The 25,216-nt window shown below is 39.1% G+C and overlaps 1 protein-coding gene across 1 annotated transcript in view; it reads right to left on the reverse strand.

Moving 5' to 3' along the window:
- The window catches only part of FMN2 (formin 2), a 231,538-nt gene that overhangs the window by 47,148 nt on the left and 159,174 nt on the right, over positions 1–25,216 (reverse strand). Inside the window, exons 11-14 of the mRNA XM_089529847.1 lie at positions 22,721–22,867; positions 21,403–21,462; positions 18,738–18,858; positions 3,125–3,217 (exon numbers count right to left, since the gene is read on the reverse strand). Coding sequence (XP_089385973.1) covers positions 3,125–3,217; positions 18,738–18,858; positions 21,403–21,462; positions 22,721–22,867 — 421 coding nt within the window. The remainder of the gene's footprint in view (positions 1–3,124; positions 3,218–18,737; positions 18,859–21,402; positions 21,463–22,720; positions 22,868–25,216) is intronic.

Here is a 25,216-nt window from a genome sequence, read left to right on the forward strand (position 1 = left end):
AGGGCATATTGTTTGGAGATATCATATATATTAATGTACAAGTCGAACTCATGTATAAGTTGAGGGAAGGTGTCAGGGTCAAAATCATGGATTTTGATATGACCCGTGGATAAGTCAAGGGTAAAACTTCAGGGGCTATAATGTAGGATGGAAAGGGGGAAATATCACTTCCGTCCCTCCTTCTCTTTCTCTGGATGTCTCCCAACCACCTAACACCAATTCCCAGGTACTGGAGGAGAAGTTTTAACATGAGAAGGGGGAAAAATGTGTGTTTTTTTGCATATTGGACTGGGAAGAGAAGCAAGTGGCGTTAAATGGGGATTTTCTACCCTGGGAAGAGGAGGCTTCCAGATCAGACTGGAAATCTCTTACACACACACACACACAGAGAGAGAGAGAGAGAGAGAGAGAGAGAGAGAGAGAGAGAAAGGGGGGAAACACAGGCATCAGGCTTGCTTGTTTTAGGACCTTTCTGAGCAGTACTAGTGTATTGACCCATATATAAGTTGATCCAGGATTTTAGGGTCAATTTTGGGGCATATATTTCTTGATTTATAGTCAAGTATATATGGTAAGTAATTCAGTGTTAAAAATATTTATTTAAGTTAACAGTTTCTTTATCTTCTAGCTGTTTCCTGGTCTATTTTACATTTCATTCCGACACCATGAATTTTACAGTTCATTCCAACACCAATTTCCTAGTATATTTACGTCTCCTGATTACAAATGGGTAAGCTCTCTTAAAATAATCAGAAATGATGTAACTTCCCCTGCCACCACAAACTGGCAGAACTAAGAAGGTTTTTCTAAGGTAATTTGCAGCCTCAGAAAAATTCAGCTGACCCCATGCCAAGAAACTTCTGAAGTGGTAACAATGGTGGCAGGAATGACTAGACAGATGAGAGGATGGAGGCATTTCCTATATTTCTCTATTTGTCTGACATGTTAGATGGTGATGGGACAAAGCATAAGGAACTATTGGAGAGCTAGGTGCTCAAGGGCTACTGCTACTGCAATAGCCTTAGGAAGAATATCCACTGTGTCATAGTAAACAAAGAAAATCAGCATGCTATGGCAACAGAGCAAAGGGAAGCTTAAATAGTAAGTTAGGAGAAGGGGTAAGTGGGTTTGGTAATGGAAAGTACATTTGGAACAGTTAAGGGCCTACAGTGATACTTTCAGTGGGGAAAAGGATTTCCCTTCAGTTTAGATTCAGACAGGCATAGGAGATTAGCTTTATGACCAGAATTTGCTGAATTCTCACCTCTTAGATCTGAATGTAATTTGCAGTCTGTACACTATTGTGCTTATCATGCAATTCACACAACAAAAATACATTCAAAATGTATGTACTAAAGAAAATCAACAGAAAGTGCATAAATAAATTTTGGTAAGAGCAAAAAACATATTTGAAAAATGCACAGAATGCATACATATTAAAAATTGTACACAATCATGAATTTTTCCCAGAAATAAGCAGACCTTGCATTCTGATACTGCCATGTATCAGAAAGACCTTTAAGATACAAATTGGAGGATATGATAAGTTCCAGCTGTACAGTTCTTTACAACTCTAGATTTTGGAAACAAGACAGATAATAATTCAAAAACTCTGGAAGCTCACCTCTTATTTCCTTTATTTTTTTTAATATTTATTATTTACTGATGCAGACTTTCAAAATGCTCCAAATAGGGATAGGAGTTTGAAATATTATGAAAATTATCAAAAATCTGTTTCTCAAGTGTTGTGAAACCACGATGAAGAGAAATTTGGACTGATGAGAATCTTTGCACTTTGAATCTCATTTTGCCCAAAATTTGCATGATTTTTTTTGGAACAGCGTATCTTATGTACAAAGTTTTTTCTACATAAAAATTAGTAATTTTTGTGCAGAGTAAGTAACTAACAGTAGCAGTTCAAAAGCATACAAATGCAAGTAGATAAATAGGTACCGCTACGGTGGGAAGGTAACAGCATTTGGTGCAGTCATGCTGGCCACATGACCACCTGAGCAGTCCTCGGACAACACCGGCTCTTCAGCTTAGAAACAGAGATGAGCCCTCTACAATTGGTTATGACTAAACATTCATGTCAAGGGACTACCTTTACCTTTAAGTAACTAACTACAGTATTTATGGCACAAGACAGAATTTCTGCACAGAAAATCATATTAATGTGTAAAAATATTTTCTGTGCTGACAATGCTGTTTTCTGCATGGGAAAAATGTGTGAATTTTTGCAGAATACATACAATCTTTCAGCAGGGGGAAAAAAAGCTTAAATTTCTCATTGCTTCTTTCAAAAAATGAAATTAACAAGAATTACATCCCTAGTTCCAAAGCTTATAGGTGAGCCTTGATAGAGAAAAATATAGGCACCTCTGTTTCATGTTCAATGAGAGGCTATCGCTGAAGGGAACCACAGTATTTCTATCTCAGTTTCAAAGCAGGAGGCTCAACTCATAATAACAATAGCAATCATAGTAACAGGAATATTCTGTTTCTATCCATCCATCCACCAGGAAGAGAAAAGCACAATAAAAGGGCATATTCAATACTGCAGGACATGTAAGCCTGACTTTCAGTTTTTCTGGCCAGTTTCCAAGCGGGGAAAAATAAAATACTAAAATTGAAGTGAGAAGTGATCCATGGGCTGTAAGTCCACATTTGTGGCACTTTCTGTGAATGTGACCCAAGCATTTTACAGAATTCTTTAGATTTTGTTTCCAAAACATGTGGCATTTCAAAGGCAATTTGCAAGTGAAATAAACCAGAAGTTCTCAGCATACCATATTTTTGGTACTTTAAAAACTGCAGCCATGTCTTTGGAGACAAGTCAAAGCAAAGCTCCAGCTCCCAGTTTTATGAAACTGTCAAGAACCAAATGCTGGTAATTTGTTTTCTAGTTTGTAGTTAAAAGCTGACAACTGCATCTACTATCATTCAGAAATGGAACACCACACAGGTAAAGCTGTTTTGAAATGAAAGACTATCTGATGAAGCTAATCTGCACATTTCTACGGTTCCAAAATAAATAGACTCTTTACTCACCATGTCTAAACATTGTTTCTATAACCTTCTTTTGATAAAACTTGAAAAGGTTAAAAGACATGTCATTATTTACCTTGACTAATGAATTTCTCCATGTTGTCTTTAAAGGGTTGAATGTGCTCTTCCAAAGAAAACTGGCAAACTTTGCCTGCTTCTGTCTCACATGCTGCAAATTGAAGTAACAATTTTGGATTACAATGCTATTAATTACAAACTACCTCTTCCCCCCACCCCTTTATTTTCACTTACAGTCTGATCCTATGACCTGCTGGCTCCAGCAAACCAAGAATGACCTGTAATGATTGTCTGGACCATGCAAAACCAACATAAGATACATTGCTATCAGGTCTGTCTTGGACTGCACAGTCAGTGTCACTTTAGCTTGACTAAACATCATCAAGGGCAGAATGGGACAGATTGTATAGATTGGAGAGAAGAATGAGGTTAGGCTAATTCACTTGCATGTCACTTGACAAATGTACCTGGCTTCCCTCATAAAAGATGCCACTCCGATACATGCTTCTTTGTGCACAGTTGCAGCTTCATGAACATTTAGACTTGAGTACCCAATTCAAAATAATAGGAAAACACTTGGTCTGAAAGATTGACTTTAATACAAATGTGGCTGAACACTGTGTTTCATTTTGGTTTTGAGAGGAATTTAACAACATCTAAATGTGGGAGAATCCTAAATTGTCACGTAAGACGACATCTCAATTTAATGGTCTAAGCTCATGTCCCAATTCCATTATGAAACTTTGTTTTACACACATATACTCTTTTCTTCTCAAATGAGCTACTTGTAGGAAAAGTACAAGTAACACTCTTGACTTGACACTATATTCTTATGATCCAGAAACATGTATCTTTTTCTATGCCTGGCAAGCTAAACTGGCCACAGAGGACAGCAAAAGAATGGAAGGAAAACTGAAAAGGCTCTCCAGGTTACAGATTTTGTTAGCCATTAATTTAAGTCCAATTGCTAATCTCAGCTACAGTATTGCTATTGAGCCACTGGTTTACCCATTTAGCAAAGCATTCAGTGGGTTACTGTAGCTGGGACTAGCAACTGAATTTAGGTCATTATATTTAAAGTTGTACCCAGGGAAAATGGTTCAGACCGTGTTGTTCATCCTGTAAATTGCCAGCAATTTACAGAATTCATCAGGTCACCAATGTACAGAATTCGGTTCTTATGCTGAAATTTGAACTTCACATAAAAAAATAAATAATAATAGTTAAATGAAAAATCCATGAAAAGCAACTTTAAATACTGTTTTTAATTGCTGTTAAACTGCTAATTTCACTCCTGGTTCACTGTTTTTAAACTCATTGTTCAAAATTTCAATCATGGTTTTAAACTCATTGTTGAAATGCAGCCAATCATCATTATTAAGATGTTCCTCTTAACTTTTTGTTAGAAGACAGATTACAATAAAATCTCAAGGGAGCAAAATCAATGTCTTGTCATGATGGGACTTTATCAGACTTCATAACATTTTTTCCCCAAAAACTGGGGTTGCTTTTTAAAAACAAATTTCTTCAAAAGAATGTATACTAGCTATTTACTGTACATGCTTTAATTTTCTACAATCATAAAATGAACAAGGACATAATTTTGAAAATGTAGTATTTCATAAATGTATCTAAAGGAATTAACATTAAACAGACAACTCAGAATTCCTAGTTAAAACAAAATAGGTTGCATTCCACTGGCAGCAGTGGGGTCAAACCGATGGTCAGGACCTTGCTGTTGCTGTTGTTGTGTGCATCCAAGTAATTTCTGCCTTACAGTGACAGTAAAGTGAGCCTATTACAGGTTGTTCTTGACAAGATTTGTTCAGAGAAGGGTTGCCTTCAGACACAGAGAGAGAGAGAGGCTGAGAGAGTATAACTTGCCCAAGTTTACTTAGTGGGTTTTCATGGCTGAGTTGGGATTTGATCCTTGGTCTCCACAGTGATAGTCCAACATTCAAACTATTATACCACATTGGCTGGGTAATAGATGAACAATTTGTGGAAAGTTAACTGAAATAACTATTAATTTGTTGGTAGGAAACCAACAATTCTGAGTTGTCTCAGAAGGATAGGCTTTCAAAACACACACAACTTATGCAAATCAAAGAGCACAAATGATGTTTCTAAACTTTGTGGCATGAGATACTCAGCTACAGTAATTTGCTGAGGCTTAGATCACACACACTTGTAAACATGCTTAACTACAGTACCATGTGAATGTTCTTGACATCAATGAGACCATTCATGGTTACAAAGTTAAAAATACATCCAAGTGTTTATAGGCTCAGTGCCTAAACAAATGCTACGTTAAGTCAATTTCACAGCAAATGCAGGAGCTCCAGTGAAACACAAACTTGTTTTGATAGCCCATGTGGTCTCTAACTTCTGTTGTCTCTACTAGCAAAACTGATGTACTTTCTCAGCACCAGTGAAAAAACAGGGGCGGGGGAGACTCGCACACAGAGCTGCATTCAAAGATATAGCCATGTTTGTCTATAGAATCAGTATGCAGAGAGATCTTGTAGCACCTTTGAGATTAACTGAAATAAACAAGTTGGCAGCATGAGCTTTCGTAGACTTCAGTCTACTTCCTCAGATGCATACAGTGGAGTGGAAACCAGGGGCAGACATATATATGCCTTTGATATGTGAATATATTAATTCAAATGGATTGAACAGGGATAATGGCTTCCTTACTAACTATACACATTTCAACATTATCTGACCCCATCCTCAGGGGGGCATCCTACACTCAACTATTCTCTTCATGTACAGGCTAGTTTCCATTGCCAAACTAGTCTTGCCTCTTCATTTCTATACACATTGGCCAGTTCACAATGTCTTTGTTCAATGTTAAAACTGGACTTGCTACTTCATTTCCATACACAAAGGATTTTGAATTTGAACTGACATTCTCACATAGCAATGGCATATATATTTCTGTCCCTGGTTTCCACTCCACTACATAGATCTGAGGAAGTAGGCTTAAATCTAGGAGAGCTCATGCTGCCAACTTCTTTCAGTTAGTCTCAAAGATGCTACAAGATCTCTCTGCATACTAATTCTACAGACTGACATGGCTATATCTTTGAATATATTTCCACATATATTCTATATCAAAATTTGTTCCTTTAAATTTTAGGAATCTGCTATGTTATTAAAGAAAGAGGAAAACTGAATCCTGCTCACATTTAGTACTTTGTAAGACCCTCTCCCCATTGATTTTTAGAAAACTATTAGAAATGCGATTTTCTAAATATTTCTTGAAAGAAATAATTCCCATCTTATAAAATTACCTCAAAATCATATAGAAATACTTTACGTCAGTGACTTTAAAGGGAGCATAGAATTTAATGCAAAGAAATGAAGCCAGATTTATCTGAATGACACACTGTCCCATCAGAAGAGAAAGACCTCTCAATTTTCTTTTATTTATTTATTTGGTATTGTTAGGTCTTTGGTAAGGACTGTTGGAGCTTCAAAAGCTTCTACAGACAGCTCCTTGTTTGGAATTTTAAGGATAGTAAAACATGACTCACAGATTGACTGAAATCCTGGCTTTATTTCCCATATGGTTTAGGTTTAGGAGTCTGCATGCTGCAATGTTTCAGTCATTTAACCCTTTCAGCAATGTATGCAGAGGCTACTGAAATATATGGGTGCAACACTCATGACCAATTAGTTCTAGCAGAGGTCTAGGTGGCAATGCTAAGAGGCTACCAACTGGCAGTCATGATGGGTTCAATCATCCTATTACATTAACTGGAATCATACTTTAACTGGAATAAAAAATGAGCAGTCTACATGAAATGCAGATTGTTATTCTCTGTGATCCTAGACTTAGAATACTGTTACAAGTCAATTCCACAGCCTATGTCAAAGTGAACTGGAGTCATCGGGACACAAAAAGTAACAGGAGGGATCCTGACAACAGTCCTGCATTATCTCTTGTAGGTGGTGCTGACCTGGGTTAGTTCTGAGCCAGTCAAAATACATCTATACAGATCCAGTAAGATAGCTTTATGTTTCTTCAGTGTGCATTTCATCTGATACCACACCAATCCACTATAATAATTCCATTCACACACCCCCCCCCACACACACACACACAGATGTCCTTTAAAGCAATTGGTAAAAGTGGTCAAACAGGAGTAAAATCAACATGTTTAAGTGTTTAATTTTGGGACAACTATATTCAGTGCCTTTTAAGCCACTTCATCTTCTTCCCCAATTAATAATCTTTGCCCCGATTGCGTGAATGGGATGGGATAAGGACAAGAGCAATCCACTTTGCTCCCATCCTTACCCTCAGTATGATAATCTCTAATGATTGAAGTGCACAGCTTTTTATACATACATTTATTCTTCCAAGCGAGACTGTAAACTATCTTTTCTGTTGTTATGTCTAGTTCAAATTATTTCTGACTTATGGCTACTCTAAGGCTAAACTCTGATAAGGTTTCTTTGCAAGATTTGTTCATAGATGATTTGCCTTTGCCTTCTTTTGAGGCTGAGAAAGTGTGACTTGCCCAAAGTTACCCAGTGGCTTAACATGACCGTATGGAATTTGAACCCTGATCTCCTAGTCCAATCCTCAAACTACTGTAACATACTGGCTCTTATAAACTGATGCTTTCTTCTAGTTGTATAATTTAGCCTTATACATATGTAAACTATATTTCTTGCTATTGTTAACTGCTGTCAAGTTGGCTTTGACCTATGGCAGCCCTATGAATGAGATGTCATTCAAGTCATCCTATCAACAGCCCTGCTCAGGTCTTGCAGACTCAGGGCTGTAGCTTCCTGGATTGAGTCTATCCATCTGGAATGCAGCCATCCTCTTTTTCTACTTTCTTCTACTTTACTAAGGACCTTATTGTTCAGCATTTTAATGTGGGATGGAGGTGGGGATTATTGTGCACTAAATCACCACCAAACTGCCAGTCACCAGTAGCCTGGATCCCAGCCAGGTCTCAGTCGTGAACCGTGAGCTCTTTTTAGAAGCTGGAAAGCTTTCTGACTTCTAAAAATTGCTGGCAGAATGTGGCTAGGACCCAGGTGATAGCAGCCAGCAGTTCAGCAGCGATTTAGTGTACAATAATCCCTGCCTCCATCTTGCATCCTGGGTCCAGCTCAGGAGGCTGGAGCCAGTTTCAAATGCATTATTGTCTTTTCTAGTTAGTCATGTCTTCTCAGGATATGGCCAAAGTAACCAGCCTCAGGTCAGTCATTTTGTCTTCTAGGGAGAAGTCAGGCTTGATTTGATTTCTTCCTATCAGCTTTCCTCACTGTCCAACTTTCACAACCATACATTGAAATGGGAAATACAATGCCATGGACAATCCTGACTTTAATATTCACTGATACAGATTTACACTTTATGGTCTTGTCTAGTTCTTTTCATACCGTAGTTGCCCTTCAAAGTCCTAGTCTTGTTGATGTTCTTTCCTCAGTTTCCACACTTTCCTCCTCCAAGTCTAATTCTGCTTTATGTATGATATGTTCAGTGTACAAATTAAACAAATAGGCTGATAAAATGCCTGCCCCCCCCCTCCTTTGCCAATTGCATTTTGTCCAAACAGTAACCTTTTATCCTGAGTACAAATTATGCATCAGGACAATCAAATGTTGGGGCACACCCATTTCTTTAACTGAGATCCATGAATCATAAAACTAGCAAAACGCAAAAGGGCTATCATCAGATATAGCCACTGGGAACACACACACACAGTTTTTCTCACACCCTGACAGTTTCCAATATCTAATAAAATAAGAGTTCTCAGAGAACAGTATCCTATATGAACACATTGAAAGAAAGAGGGGCAGTAACTGGGTGCAAAATAATCTATTTAGGCTCTTCTAAAGCACCAAGAGTAGAATGACAATGTTTGTTTGTTGCTAACTGCCCTTTAGTTGGCCCACACTCATGACAAGCTTGTGGATGAGATATCTCCAAGACCCTGACCTCTCTAATTCAGTGTATCCATCTAGCATGTGGTCTTCCTCTCTCTCTCTTCTATATGCTCCATCTTTGCTAGCATTATTGTCATTTCTAATGAGTCAAGCATTCTCATGACGTGGCCAAAATATGACAGTTTCATCAGTTTAATCAACCTGGCTTCCAGAGATACTTCGAGGACCCATCTGTTTGTCTTTTTGGCACCTTCTCCAGCACCTCATCAGGACTAACATTTAAGAATGCCTGAAAGTAGCTGGACTAAAGCTGCCACCTTACATGCACTTCTTATTAAACTTGTATGTTTGCAAAGTTAAAATCCTAAAATAAATTGAAATCTCTGTTGAAAATGAATACATTACAGCAATAATTTGAAGATGGTGTAATGTGTGCATGTATGAACGCACAAGGGTATGTGCGCCAAAATAGTGCAGAATGACAGAAAGCATTTAAACTTAAATCTTTGTGTACTGTTTCCATGAATCTATCTGCCGGATACTCTTTAAGAGGGAAAATTGCTTTAAAGGCTTGCAGCAAGTGCTAACATTTGGAGTGTAGAATGACAAAGTTACTGAAAGTTAGAACTTGACATGACTGCATCAAGGAGGTCTGCTGACAGTCAAAAGAGATCAAAAGCGGATCAGGTTGCTTAACAAACTATATGTCACTGAACTGAGAAAGGCTAAACTGAATCCTGGAGAGCTGTGAAATCGAGGGGCAACTGATGGAGCCAAACCAGTAGATATATTAATAAAATCCTTAGCTGTCTCGGGTTCTCTGTTTATTAGCATGTCTGGTACATAACAGATTAATGGTCAACCACATAATGCTTTAAAATGAAGGAAGGAGAAATTGGTGGCAGCTGAGCAAAATGAACAGCGAAATGTTATAGTGGTGTTTGCTTTAACGACTGGATCATTGTTGTTTTTTTACATTTCATATCTGTGACACTTTTCTCACCCCTCGACATTAGCAAACGCTAGTGTGTAATAATAACAACAACAACAACAACAACAACAACAAATTTTATTTCTATTTCCCACCTCTCCCTGCATATCGAGGTGGGATTACAGCAATCAAAATATTTCAACAGTAAAAACATATCAGCTACATACAATAAAACAATAGCATTGTTATCGATACAATACAATTAATTAACTCTTCATAAAAACATGAAGTACTAACAGAGCTGAGATATTTTACAATAGGTTTGATGGATAGGCTCACCGGAAGAGATCAATCTTAAGTGCTTTCTTGAAGGCATCTAAGGTGGTCATAGGCGGATCTCATCTGGAAAACAGTTCCATAACTGGGGGCCATGGCAGAAAATGCTCTGTGGGAAGTTGTTGTTAACCTGTTTTTTACGTAGTCTAATGATTTCTTCCCAGATGTTCTGAGAGTGCGGAGCGGATTGTGTAGGGAGAGGTGTTCCCTCAAGTAACTTGGGCCCAGAAGCTAATTGGCAGCCAGTGAAGAGATTTTAAGATTCGTGTTATATGGTCAGACCTAGATGCTCCGGTGACCAATCTAGCTGCTGCATTTTGAACCAGCTGAAGCTTCCGAACTTGATACAAAGGTAGCCCCATGTAGAGCGCATTGCAGAAATCTAAACGAGAGATTACCTGTGCAAGTACCACTGCTTCAAGGTCCAGATAAGGACGCAGATGGCGTATCAATCGAAGTTGGTACCAAGCACTCCTAGCCGTCGCATCTACTTGAGATGACAACGGTAGAGATGGATCCAGGAGTACTCCCAAACTGTGAACTTCGTCCTTTAGGGGAAGTGTAACCCCATCCAGGACAAGTTGGAAAACTTCCTTGCCTGGACCTAGGGATCCTATCACTAGTACCTCCATTTTCTCTGGATTCAGTCTGAGTTTGCTTTCTCTCATCCAGCCCATTACTGACTTAAGGCAGACATTCAGAGGAGAGATGTCATCCTTAGGCACTGCAAGAGTCGGAGGCATAGAGAAACATATTTGGGTGTCGTCAGCGTACTGATAACACCATGTCCCATGCCTCTGGATGATCTCTCCCAGCAGTTTCATGCAAATGTTAAATAGCATGGGGGACAGAATGGCACCTTGAGGGACGCCAGATGTCAGCTCTCTCTTAGAAGATCAGCTGTCTCCCAGCATCACCATCTGGAATCTACTCGAGAGGTGGGAACGGAACCACTGGAGCACAGTGCCCCCAACACCTAACTCCCTCAGGTGTTCCAGAAAGATATCATGGTCTATGGTATCAAATGCTACTAAGATGTCCAAGAGCACCAGCAGGGTCACACTTCCCCTGTCGATGCCCAGACGGAGATCATCAACTAAGGCAACCATGGCAGTCTCAACTCCATAACCTGCCCTGAAGACAGTTTGAAATGGGTCTAGATAATCAACTTCATCCAAGACAACTTGGAGTTGGAAGGCAACTGCCGTCACTAAATACAGAAAAAATAATAAATAAATAAGAAGAGGAACATGGTCTCCCTCTCTCTCTGCATGTGTGTGCTTGTGTACACACATGCAAACAATCCTTCCCTTTAAGGAACATCAACAATGAATTCCCTTTTAAGCACATGTGCACCCAAGCTTAACATCCTGATTATGCACCATAAAAATACTTTGAATTATAAAAATACTTTTAGGTTTGCATGGTTTCCCACAGACAGCCAATATGAATTTAGGCTGTCCGGTGTAGCAACTTATACTAGCAGTTGCTAAAATCAGGAGGCTCCACATTTTGGATGTGGCTTTCTCAGGCTTCCAATTATTGAAACCTCTGGATCAAGCTGATTTGTTTCAAAAGGCTTGTTTATGGTTTTAAATTGTTTTAATGTCTCAAATGTCATAATACCTGTTAAAATGTTTAATATGTTTTAGTTCATTTAAATTATTCTAATATTTTTTAATTCTTTTAACTGTTTATATTGCTTCACTTGCACACCACCCTGAGATCTTGTGATATAGAATAAGATATAAATAGTTTGTTTAATTAATTAATTAATTAATTAATTAATTATAGGTAGAAAATTCTCATGAAAGTAACAAATGCTTCTTAGTTTTATTTGACAGAAAATTTCATTTAGAAATTAATGACAGGGTGGATTTGAATTTAGTCTCAAAGAATGTTCCCTAAGTGTCTCTAAATCCTAATACAAGCTTTTATATGTTATGCAGGAATACTACACTTGAAACCAATATGTGTTCACAGTCTTCCCCAATAGCTGTCCTCTCTCTGTTTTCTGTTTTAGTGTGGTGACTGCAGAAACAGAATTGGAGACCAATAATCATGTACAGTAAATTTGCATTGAGAATCTAAGGAAGGTTTACTGAGAGCCTTGAATGCCTTTTGGGGTTAAAAGGGTATAAATTTAATTTTAAAATGATGTATAAGGAGTGTTAAATCATTTATCAACATTTGGAAAAGTGATTATTAAACTCATCTATAAAACCAGCAGTAAAAAATTATTATTAGTTAAATTGTGCTATCAGTAATTTTATTCTGAAATAGCAAACTTTGGAAACTGAGATCCCAAACACACTGCAGAAATAATCCAGTTTGAAACTACTTTAATTGTTCTGGCTCACTGCTAGAGAATTCTGGGAAGTGTAGTTTTGTGAGGCATTTAGCTTTCTCTGTGAGAGAGCTCTGGTGCCATAATATGCTAAAATTCACAGGATTCCCTAGCACTGAGCCAGGGTAGTTAAAGTGGTCTCAAACTGGATTATTTCTGCAGTGCGTTTTGGACCTTAGATTTTTTTTTTTATGTAAGAAGAGACTATTTTTTCTTTTTTTTTCCAATTGCTTTCCCTTTCAAGTTGAACCATGACATCACATATTGTATAACTGTCACAGTGACTCAGGACTATCACAAACACTGCTATTGCATTTAATACATTGGGGAGGGGGCTGTAAAATTGTCTTTATTGGCTTGAAAATTCATTATATTGTAATTATTTTATTATGATTATTATACTATAATTAAAACCATGGGAAGGACACTGGACTGGCTTCATGTTGGCTTCTGTTCTTAGCATGTAAATAGGTTGGTTACTGAGGAAGTATTACAGTGTTTCACAGAAAGTTGCAACACAAAATGGGATGAAAACTTTTCTCTGCTCTGGGCATTGCAGTCTTCCCACTATTATCAGTACTGGTGTCATTTTTTTTTAATGCCAGTGCAATGTACTTTATTTTTGTAAGATGTCAATGTCACAATTCAGCTTTTTACACAAAAAAATGAATACGATCAGGCATTATGTATCTGCTATGAATATCAAAAAATATATCAGAATCTGTTCTTTAACACATATAACCTCAGCGAATGATAGCTAACATCTCATCAGAGGATTTTTACTTGTACAACGTGTCTTCCATTTCTTCTCTTCACATACTTCAAGTTGGTTGGGAGGGAGGGAGCATCTTTCAAAACTCCAAACCATTATATGGAACACATGGCACAGGAGGAACCTATTCTGTCCAGCAGCGTCCAGTTTTCTGGTGGATGGACACAGTTTGATAATCTCTTGATGATTATTATACAAGATTTGTTTAAAATACATTCTTAAATATCTTCTGAAAATTTTAAATGTGTTTTCAGTCTGATCCCAAATGACATAAAGAAAAAGGCAGGAATGTTTCAGAATACCATGAGGATCATTAGATCCATCAGCATGGTTGCAGTAAAGAGAATGGACATGCACCATCTTCAGGGGGATGGAGCGAAAAAAATTACTGCAATGTTCAGATATTTAAAAGGCTAAGAAAAGGGCAGAAATGGTATATTAGGGAAGGGCCAATATCAAAGATTTCAATATTCAGCCAAGATGCTAAACTTACTTTTCAACTACAACATGATGAGCCATAGAAGTAATACTTAGTAATCATGTAGCACTATTGTATTGTCATTTTCCATATACAGTGGGTCCTCACCTTATGCGGGGATCCGTTCCGGATCCCTCCGCGTAAGGCGATTTCCACCTATGCTCAAGCCCCATTGGAAACAATGGGGCTTGTGCACAGCGGCGCGGCGGGGCGCAACAGGCGCGTGTGCCCATTCAATTGAATGGGATGTGCCACCCCTTCTGCCCCGTGCGCGCCCCACGGCTTGAGCGCGTATGGTCTCGGGTCCAACACATTGTGCTGGTAATGCACTCAATGTGGTTTTCAGTACAGACCGAGAACATCCGTGGGCGGAAGTAAGTGTGATCTCCCCCTTGTCATGGACAGACCATTTTCTGGTCGAGGTAGGACTGAAGGCCACAATCCAAAAAACCCTTGGGGGTGGAGGACCTATCAGAATGGTCCGCCCTCAAAGGCTGATGGAACCCAAAAGGTTCCAAGAAGCCCTAGAGGGTTCTATGTTTGGGAACGATGGCGACCCTGTCGAAACCCTGGTTAATTACTGGGATAAGAACCTTACCGGGGCAATAGACAGTATCGTTCCCGAGCGTCCTTGCCAGCCCGCTTCAAATAGAAGACCCTGGTACACTAAAGATCTACACCAGATGAAGCGGGCAGCGCAACGACTAGAGCGCTACTGGTGAAAACATCAGCGCATATCTGACAAGACATTCCAGTGGCAATCGATGCGGCAAAGAATTCATTCTGTGCTGCACGGATTGCATCAGCAAAGTCTCGTCCAGCAGAGCTGTTCAGGGTGGTTAGGGAACTAACACAACTGCCAGCCACCCTGAACCCTTTATTAGAACCAACTACAGCCTGCTGCGACGCTTTCAATGACTTTTTTGCTGATAAAATCTCTCAGATAAGGGCTGATCTTGACGCTGGCCCTTTGATAGAATCGCGAGAAGAGGTGTCCAGTGACTCTGGAAACAAGGTTATACTGGATCGTTTTGAGTTTGTGAGTACCGATGAAGTGGAGAAGCTCCTTGGTTGTGTGAGAAGGACGACCTGCTCTCTTGACCCTTGCCCATCCTGGTTGACCGTCCAGGGAGGGGATATAATAACATCTTCATTACAGCTCATAATTAATACATCCCTTCGGGAGGGAGTATTTCCATCCGTCTTAAAACAGGCTATAGTAAAACCACTTTTGAAGAAACCCTCCCTAGATCCCTTGCAGATGAGCAACTACAGACCGGTCTCCCTTTTACCATTTTTGGGCAAGGTGATTGAGAGAGTGGTTGCCTTCCAACTCCAAGCTGTCTTGGATGAAACTGATTATCTGGATCCATTTCAAACTGGCTTCCAGGCATGATATGGAGTTGAGACTGCCATGGTCGCCTTAGTCAATGATCTCTGTCTGGGCATCGGCAGGGGAAGTGTTACCCTGCTGGTGCTCTTGGACATCTCAGCGGCTTTCAATACCATCGACCATGGTATCCTTCTGGAACGCCTGAGAGAGTTAGGTATCGGCGGCACTGCGCTCCAGTGGCTCCGATCCTACCTCTCGGGAAGGTTCCAGATGGTGAGGCTGGGGGACAGTTGCTCTCGTAGAAGAGAGCTGACATCTGGCATCCCTCAAGGCGCCATTCTGTCCCCCATGCTGTTTAACATTTACATGAAGCTGCTGGGAGAGATCATCCGGAACCATGGAGCACAGTGTTATCAGTACGCTGATGACACCCAGATCTATCTCTCCATGTCTCCGACTGTTACAGTGACTAAGGATGGCACCTCTCCTCTGGATGCCTGCCTGGAGTCAGTAATGGGCTGGATGAGGAAAAACAAACTCAGGCTGAATCCGGAGAAAACAGAGGTACTAGTGATAGGCACCCCAAGTCTGGACAGGGAAATTTGCCATCCAGTCCTGGACGGGGTCACACTTCCCCTAAAGGACAAAGTTTGCCGTTTGGGAGTATTCTTGGATTCATCTCTGCAGTTATCTCAAGTGGATGCAATGGCCAAGAGTGCTTGGTATCAGCTTCGGCTGATACGCCAACTGCGTCCCTGTCTGGACCAAAAGGACCTTGAAACAATTGTACATGCACTGGTAACCTCTCACTTAGATTTCTGCAATGCGCTCTACATGGGGCTACCTTTGTACCAGGTTCGGAAGCTTCAATTAGTCCAAAATGCTGCAGCCAGATTGGTCGCCGGAACTTCAAGGTCAGACCATATAATACCTGTTTTAAAATCTCTCCACTGGCTGCCAATTAGCTTCCGGGCTCAAAACAAAGTGTTGGTCATTACCTATAAAGCCCTATATGGCTTGAGCCCGAGTTACTTGAGGAAACGCCTCTCCCTACACAATCCGCCTTGCACTCTCAGAACATCGGTGAAGTATACACTTGAGTACCCCAAGGTGAGACTGGAAACAACTCACCAAAGAATGTTTTCAGCGGTAATTGCGAAATGTTGGAACAAACTTCCAGAAGAGATTTGACTTAGTCCCATGTTGGATGTGTTTAAGAAACTCTTGAAAACTCATCTCTTCCGTTTAGCATACCCTCCTGACTCTTTTTAAAGAAAAATATCCCCCCACAGAAGTTACCTTAGATGTCTGGGCTGCGATTAAGATATTTAAGATTGTTTATATGATGTTTTTAACAATTGTTTTATTCTTTTTGTACTTGTAATATATTTGATATGATGTGATATGATGTGAACCGCTTTGATCATGTTGGAAAAGCGGTATATAAATAAAGCTATTATTATTATTATTATTATTATTATTATTCCCTGCTGATAGGAACAGAAGCAGTGATGTGTGGGTCTGATAAGATATCTTGCGAGGTTTGCTGTCTCACAGGTGCAAAGATACATGATGTAATAGAGAGAATGAAAAGAGAGACCGACTAAAAATAGAGACTGACTATTCCACCTTTGTTCCATGTTAAAATAAGTGGTACTGCAAGATATCACCTTCAACACATTGCAAGGGACTATTAGGTACTAGGGAGGAAGCTAAAAAATCTCAGGACAAGGTTGTTATTTCATCACTCCTTCCTGTTGAAGGATGTAGCCCAGATGGAGTGAGGAAAGTACAAGAAGTGAACAACTGACTCCATGGATGGTGCCATTGAGAAATATTTGGCTTTTTGCACCATGGTCTATGCATTCTTGAAGAAGGACCACTGGCAGGACATAGGCTACACTTTATAGCAGTTGTAAAGAATGTATTTGCTAGGAGTTTCACAAAGGTGGTCAGGAGGCCTTTAAACATGAGGGAAGGACATGGTATTTTAGAGAACAAGGGGACAATAAGTACTGAGGACAATGGCCTTAATGATACAGAGAAAACTGAGTCAATACTGTAGGAGCCCAATGGTAGGCAGAAAAAAAGGAATCAGATTGGAACAATGACCCAGGGTCTTAGAGCTCTCTCTCTACACTAAGGCACAGAGCATGGGAAATAACCAAGATGAATTTGAACTCTTGACACAACAAGGCAAATATGATTTAATAGGCATCACTGAAGCCTACTGACATGACTCTCATGACTGGAATGTAGTAATAAAAGGGGATATTCTATTCCAAAGAAATAGACAAAAAGGAATGGAAGAGGAGTAGCATTATATATCAAGGATGTGTACACCTGTAAGTAAATCCATGTTGTACAGCAAGGGAAAGAGGTTGATAGCTTTTCAATAAAAATTAAAGGGGAGAGAAATAACAGTGATGTCATTGTGGATATCTACTATAGCCTCTCAGCCAGACTGAAGCTTTGGATGATGCGTTCCTAGGAAATTACTAAATATTAAAAAGGAAGAATGTAGTAGTAATGGGAGACTTCACACGCTCTAATATTTGTTAGAAGTCACACTCTGCGAAGACTGTAAGGTCCAAATTCCTTAATTATTTTTTGTACAATTTATTTCATTGTACAAAAGGCAGAAAAAGCAACAAAGGGATCAGCTATCTTGGACTTGATCCTACCGAACAACCTACCCATATTTGGAGGTCTTTAAACAGAGGTTGGATGATGGTTCAGAGGGTGCTTCTGGGCACAGAGTTGGACACTGAGTTGGGCTAGATGGCCCTTGTGCTTCCTTCCAACTCTAAGATTCTATGATTCTATGGTCATGATATCACTTAGAGAAGAATTATTTCCCTACAACATGGCACATATCAAATTCCTAAGAATTGTTCCCCTTCATCCCACTCTGTTGCTCAAGACAAATCCCATATACTATATTTTAGAAGTCTCGAATATGAGGTTTTTATGCAGTTTACTGTGTAAAGTACAACTGTCTCCTCTTTGCAAAGTTGTTCTATAATCACCCAGGAGATTATCACATGGGGGAAAAGAGGGAGTGACGTGGAGCACTCCTGTCCTTATCATGTTGTGCTTATCCCATCCTTCTCCCATCGGTGAAGTGGAATGGCTCTGTCACTTCATATTAATGGGAGTTTCCATTAATACAAACTGACGGGGCCATCTCACTTCACTGATGGGAGGACAGGATAATCATGACATTGTGTGATAATCTTTGTGTGATTGTGATATAAGGATGTCATAAGAATGGGATAATGACACAATAAGAGAGATGTTGTATGATAATTTTTGCACAACCATGCAATAAGAACAAGAGTGATCCACTTCATTCCCCTCCTTTTCCCCATGTGATAATCTCCCCAGTTTTGGATGTTTCATGTAACTCATTATTTCCTATTTATGTCTATGACATAACATTCCACTTACTGGATATCATACATTTAGAGCTGCTAGTAAATGCTGGAACCAGCCAGGAGACATTTCTCTGGGTGCATCTCAAATGAAGGTAACAGTGAATATTGAAAAGCTCCATACCTCGCAAGTCTTTTTTAAGTTTCCGGAGATCCTTCTGAAACTCTTCAAATTTTAACTGAGAAGCTTGAAAAAGGTCTTGTGGTTCTGGAAGAGGAAAGATGCATTGCTCTTTTCCAGCATCCTGGCAAAGCATAAAATAAACATGTGCAATATGTTAAAAGAAACTGAGATTAAAAACTAAATAGCCTACTCAATGAGTCATTAAGTCAAATGCAATATCAGAACAATATAATGGTACAGCTTGTTCGGGGCAATTAGCTTACATATTGTAAACTATTTAGTGAGTGCTTAAGTGCACTGATAAGTGGTATAGAACTGTACTTGCTATTGCTATTGCTTCTCTACAACAACATTTTACTATGCATAGAGGTATAATAATACAGGCAAATTAGCCATGAAATCACCAGTGGCTTACAACGTGTTGATGGAAAAGAAGAGACAACCTTTGAATTACATTCAAAATGGCAAAAAAAAAAAAAAAAAAAATTATAGTTATGTGGCTGAAGTCTTCAGATGAGGGAGATAGCTGTATGCTTCCAACTGAGGTCAGGAAATATTATCTTGTTGCACTAAAAATTGAACCCAATATCTGCGTCTCAACTAAACATGGTCACTAGTGTCATAACCCAGGTTTATGTCTGTACAGTTATGTATAACAACGGAGAACAAGGGGTGACCCTCCAAACACTGTTGGACTGCAACTCCAACCACTCCTACTCATGGTAAATTATGATGATTGCTGGAAGTAGCAGTCTAACAACATCTGGATGCAACTGACTGATGAACAAATATGACATGGAATGTTTGTTCTAGTACGACACATATAGGCCTCCCAGGAGAATAAGGTATTTCTTCTTTCTTTCATGTTTTATTGTATCAGATTCACAACACAGTTGTGTCTGAGGATACTACTAGTTGTGGTTAATAGACTTCCAGATATATTTCAGCTAGGGCTTCCTCTGTTTCACAACTAGGATTAGTTTTGGTTGTCATATTCACTGACCTCTGGGGGGGAAAGGGAAACCATGATGTTTTTTTACTATCATAGACCTTTCAAGTGCAGTTTGGCACTGGGGGTCCTGCTGTGGGGTTCTCTTCCTACTTGGATGGCCAATTCCAATAAGTGAGTGTGAGAACTGCTCAATTCTTTGGAAGTTATGCTTTGTGGTCGCGCAGACTTACATTCCATACCTATATTATTTATTAGCTTCATGAAACTGCCATGTGAAGTCATTCCTATATGACTTGGGGGTGAGGTGTCACCAACATACTGAGGACACCCAACGTCTACTCTTACTTTTATCAAATCCAATAGAGCCAAGCCAGGACTGTATGAAGCCAAATACAATGAGATTCTGTCCAGCCAAGATACAGATACTGTGCTTGGATGGATTATTTGTACAACTGACTTACATTCAGCCTCCTCTCAAAAAAGGTGCATCACCCCAGAAAAGTTTAAAATCAAAATTGTGGGGTACCTATTCATCCAACATTGCTGCAAAACATTTATGTAGTTTCCAGTATTTTTTACCAGCTGAGGCTAATAAGCCAATTACAATTTTATGAGGACACAAATAACCTTGCTACAGCTATTCATTTTGGTAGTATTTTTTTTTATGTTTTATATAAAGCACTATCTCTGAAAATACTCTGAGAATTTTGATTAGACAAAAATAGGTTGTCAAGATTGTCAAATATGACTGAATGATTTATTCACATCTGACTTCTGTCATCTTGAGTGGCTTTCAGTCAATTTTCAGGTACAAATTCTGGTTTCTACCCTTAAAGTATCCAACAGCTTGATGCCAGGCAACATGAAGGGTCATTTATTCCCACCCAGACACTGAGGTAATCTTTGGTAAGCCTTTGCCATGTCTTTGCCAAGTGATGTCTAATGGGTAGCTACCAGGGGAGGCCTTTCTAGCACAAAGTCCCTTCAGAGACTGTTGCCTAGCACCCATTCTATATTCCTTTCAGCAAACTCTTAAAAAAACTCGCAGGCTTATAAAATATTCTTTATGAGTTTTACATACCTTAATGATCTTCTGCTTATGAATTTTTGTATTTTTGGTGACTTCTCATTTGCTGAATTTTATACTACATTTGTACCCTTACAGTTGGATGATATATTGATATTTTTGGTGATATAGCAATGTTACAGTATTACTAAGCTAAGGTAACAGCATTAAAGCAACATGAATGTTCACCATTGAGTCATTTTGGAGAGGTAATATATTCAGTGTCATTTCATGCATTAATTTAGAGGCAAGTATCTCAATATTAGCAAAATTATATTGTATTCGATGCATTACTAATACAGTCAAGGAATAAAAAAAATTGCAAGCAAAAAACCCCCCACTAAGCTATTGCTTAAATTGGTTGAATCCCGTGGTGTTATTCTGTTAATGGGGTCCCCTCTCCTCCGTCATGGTTGCTTGTGTACCTTCAAAAACTGCTCTGGTGGCTTGGAAAACCCTCTGGGGCATATTTTCAGATATCACAGTGGGACTTTTGGAGGAAGGAGAAAGTGGAAAGTCCCACTGCTCTAGCACACATCTGCTAGCAGAATGCTGGATTTAATCCAGATGAGGGAATCATTTTAAATGACAGAAAGAAACCTTTCCAATTAATAAAACTAATAAAATAGTGAACTTTATATTCTTACCTCATCAAAATTTCGCAAATAATAGGAGACAATGTATGACAGAAGACTTCTGCTGTTGTCCTGTGTAGAAGCAAAATTAAAGTATGATGTTTATATACATCCATATATCTGATATTAGCTAGAGTTGTTCCTGTTTTTAGTTTTATTCATTCAATGAATCATTAAGCTGGAAAGTAAAGGATATTTAAAAGAGAAAGAGGGCAGTATAACTCTGCTCTGATGAGAGAATAATAGCTAAAGTTGCGTACTAAAGAAGGACTGAGGAAATGGGCAACAACTTTGCCTTCATGTGTGCAGCTGAATGAATGCCACACATACAAAGATGTAATAACTGAGAGTGAACAAAAATTCTAGTAGATTTTGAATCTCATCAGGTCTTTTCTACACCACACAAGTGCAGAAAAGGGATAACTGTTAATATGATGGAATGTTAGTATAGTACAGCATCCCAGTATGATTTTGGCTTACATGTAATAGTCATCATATCAGATGATGCCATAAATAATTCCTCTTGAGTGCTTAAAGCCTATATTTCGTAGAAGGTGGAAACTGCATTGGCCCTTCCCATTCTTGGCTCTGTCTAACAAATGTATGTTGGACATTACTTTTGAACAGGGACCCAATACAAAACAGAAAATTTCTGCTCTCTCTACACAAGAAGCAGAAAAGGCTCTATTTTTGGCCTAAAAGTTACAGCAAGGTATTGGTATTCAGGGTCTCATAAGCAGTGATTATAGGACCAGAGGCCTCATAATAGTCTGATATAGATCTGTTTCTGAGTGGATCCATAGAGGTGATTACTTTCCTTCATTTTTATTGAGAGTCACTGATTCACCACCAGAAGTCCAGCTTTGTATACTACCATTATTATTTGTTATCTAAAGAGAATGACTTCTGGTCTTGTTCATATATGTGTATGATTTTTTTTCTCTTGTGGAAAAGAGCACCTGAATTTCTCAGACTTTAATATTTTAAAATATAAATTGATGGGGTCATTTGCATTTGTAAAGGAAGAGGAAAAAGTATCTAAATGCAATACAAGCAAAGGAGCAAAGCAAAACAATACAATTTTTAAACATCAAATTAAAGAACTCTTTGTACAAAAACATATTGCTGATTCTAAACTCCTGAGGCTGGAGCCTCTGAAGCAGCAGTTGGTTATCTCTGAGTATGAAAACATGCTTTAAGTAATATATATGTAACAGATGTGTTCAAACTTTCATTTAATTAATAAGATAAACATGGGGTAAGCTATGGAATACAATGCAAAATTTTGCAGTAACTGAAGAAGAAGAAGAAGAAAGAAAGCTAAACTTACACTGCTCTTGACATCTTTCAGTTTGGGCAGTATGTCTAACCCAAACCCATCTGCCTGTCCTCTTGTCCTGTTTCCTCCATTCATGTAATTTCCAAAGGCAAGGACCAAGCCTAAAACTCGCATAACTCCTGAGCCACTTCTCAGTGTCTGAGAAAAGAAGATGCAGACTTACGTCATATTCAACACTTCAAAACAGTTAATTTCATTCTTTTCTTTACAAAAAAAGTTACATACAGTGGACAATTATCAGAACAATTTGATGCAACTTTTTTTCTCTCTGTATGTCATGTTCAAAGTGCTGACCCAAGTTTTCCTTCCATCTGAGGTGGGAGTACTGCCACAATCATCTTCATATATGATCTCTCCACCACTTCACTTCCCCCATCATGTCTCTTCATTTCTCTGGTGCAGAGACGTAGCCAGGATTTTAGGAAGGGGGGGGGGGGGTCCAGACTAAGTGCCACCATTATAATGGGGCTTGGGTGCAGCGGCGCAGCAGCACACGCCATTCATTTTTCTAATGGAAGGGGGGGTCTGGACCCCAAGATCTCCCCCTTGGCTACGTCCCTGTCTGGTGCGTGAAAATGTCACAGCCTGACCCTGATGTAATGGATGCTTTAAGTGGCTTCCATCTCTTTACATAAAGAAGGAAGGGCAAGTGGGCAACAGTGGCAAAGACGTATAGGAAGCATATAACTAGTTTTGTGATCAGGACAACAAGTGAGTCAGGGTACTGGAGTGGTAGTATCGGAGTGGTAGAAAGCTGAGGGATAGAGGGAGTCAAGATAGTAATGGCGAGGGCCTCCTTGGTGGTGGAATATTACAATTTTCTGTTCCTGAGGTGACCATCACACTTTGCCTAATGGTAGGGCCTCTACAGTTTATTCAAGGACTATCCCACAGCAAAATAAAACCATCTTCAATGTTAACTAAGAGCATTTGAGGATAAAAATAGGTATATCAAGACTGTGAGCTTTGGGACTTTGGTAGCATTAACTGGGCTTATAGGGCAAATGCTTTGAGTCACAACTTGATTTGCAACAAAACATCTTTTGATTGCATGGCAAAAACAGGTCTGTTGTCAAAATTTGCCACAGAATATTCAGTTCTTTGAAGTTTCTTCATTTGCTAGAGCACTAATGTCTAATGTAGACTCTTCATTCTTGATGAGACACAACCAAAGAGCTGCAGGAAGTATTGGAAGGGAATTTCTAACAAAGTAGTCTTCTTTCCTGTCCACCTGTCATCATTCAATTTCAGAGGGAGAGAGGGGCAGGCCAACTCAGTCATGCCTAGCCAAAATAAGAAGAAGGATCCTCCTTCCTGTCCACCTGCCATAATACAGGCCTCAGAGGGAATGAAGAACTGCTGGACTTGAACCTCTTCCCCACTGCCATTCCCTTTTCCTTTTGTGTCATGCCTTTTTAGATTGTAAGCTTCATGGCAGGGAACTGTCTAACCATTTGTTAGCTGGTCTGAGAGCCTTTGTGGCTGAACAGCGAGGTATATATACTTCAAATAAATAAATAAATGACAACAATTAGCAAAAAGTATAAAAACAAACATTGCACCTGGTCCAGCAACTGTGAGAATGAATCACTCAGAGAGAAAATGCTCTAGCACACTGTTAACAAATGATGGGGAAGGACCCCCGGGAGGGGTATGAGAGTCGTTCAAGGAGGATATGAGACTTGGAGGCTTTAATCCCCCCCCCTACTCCCTCTCTTTTCCTAAACATTTTTTTTGTGTAACATGTACACGAATTACGTTTTGAATGTACTTAAATAAAACTGTTCTAATTTAAACAATGTTATTTCCTTATTAAAATGTTAAAATATGAATATACATAACTGTGTGAATGAAAATATGCACACTAAATAAACAACATCTTTTTTATTCATACTATGTCAAGTGTGTGTGGGGAGGTATGTAATTTCTGTATGTAAATGTAAAGGAGGCCCCAGGGGTAAAACGTTTGAGTATCACTGCTTAAGCACTCAAATACTTGGCATAAAACACCACCACAGAAGCTTCTGTATGTTAGGCTGTGCCCTGCTGTCATCCTTAGCCATTCCTAATGCAAAGAGGCATCTGGCACAATGAAACTACACAAATGATACTTTGATAGCTATATGTCCTTTGCCGTCAGAATTAGAATGAATGCATTGCTCTTAATGCGACAAGCCACAGATCTCATCCTGTCTCTCAGGTGTAAATTTCTTAATGCATTGAAGACAAGATGTAAACTATTGTTAAAATATTAACAATTGCACAAGCCTTGCATTTTAGGAATATTGTTTGCTAAATTCCTGAGACAATTAGAGGAAATTAAAGATGACACATCATTTTACTCTATACCTCTCCACTCTGTAAGTAGGGAAAGAAGATCTGTGTTGTTTTCCATTAAATCACTGATCTTCTTCGGATTAAATCAAGACAACGTCTGCTTTCAACAGCATGAATGAAATCATTTCAATCTGGTTTCAGGTTATGGTA

This window comes from Sceloporus occidentalis, unplaced genomic scaffold (genome assembly GCF_023333645.1).
Source record: "Sceloporus occidentalis isolate IW3139 unplaced genomic scaffold, rSceOcc1.0.p SCAF_6, whole genome shotgun sequence".
NCBI classification, from domain to species: domain Eukaryota; kingdom Metazoa; phylum Chordata; class Lepidosauria; order Squamata; family Phrynosomatidae; genus Sceloporus; species Sceloporus occidentalis.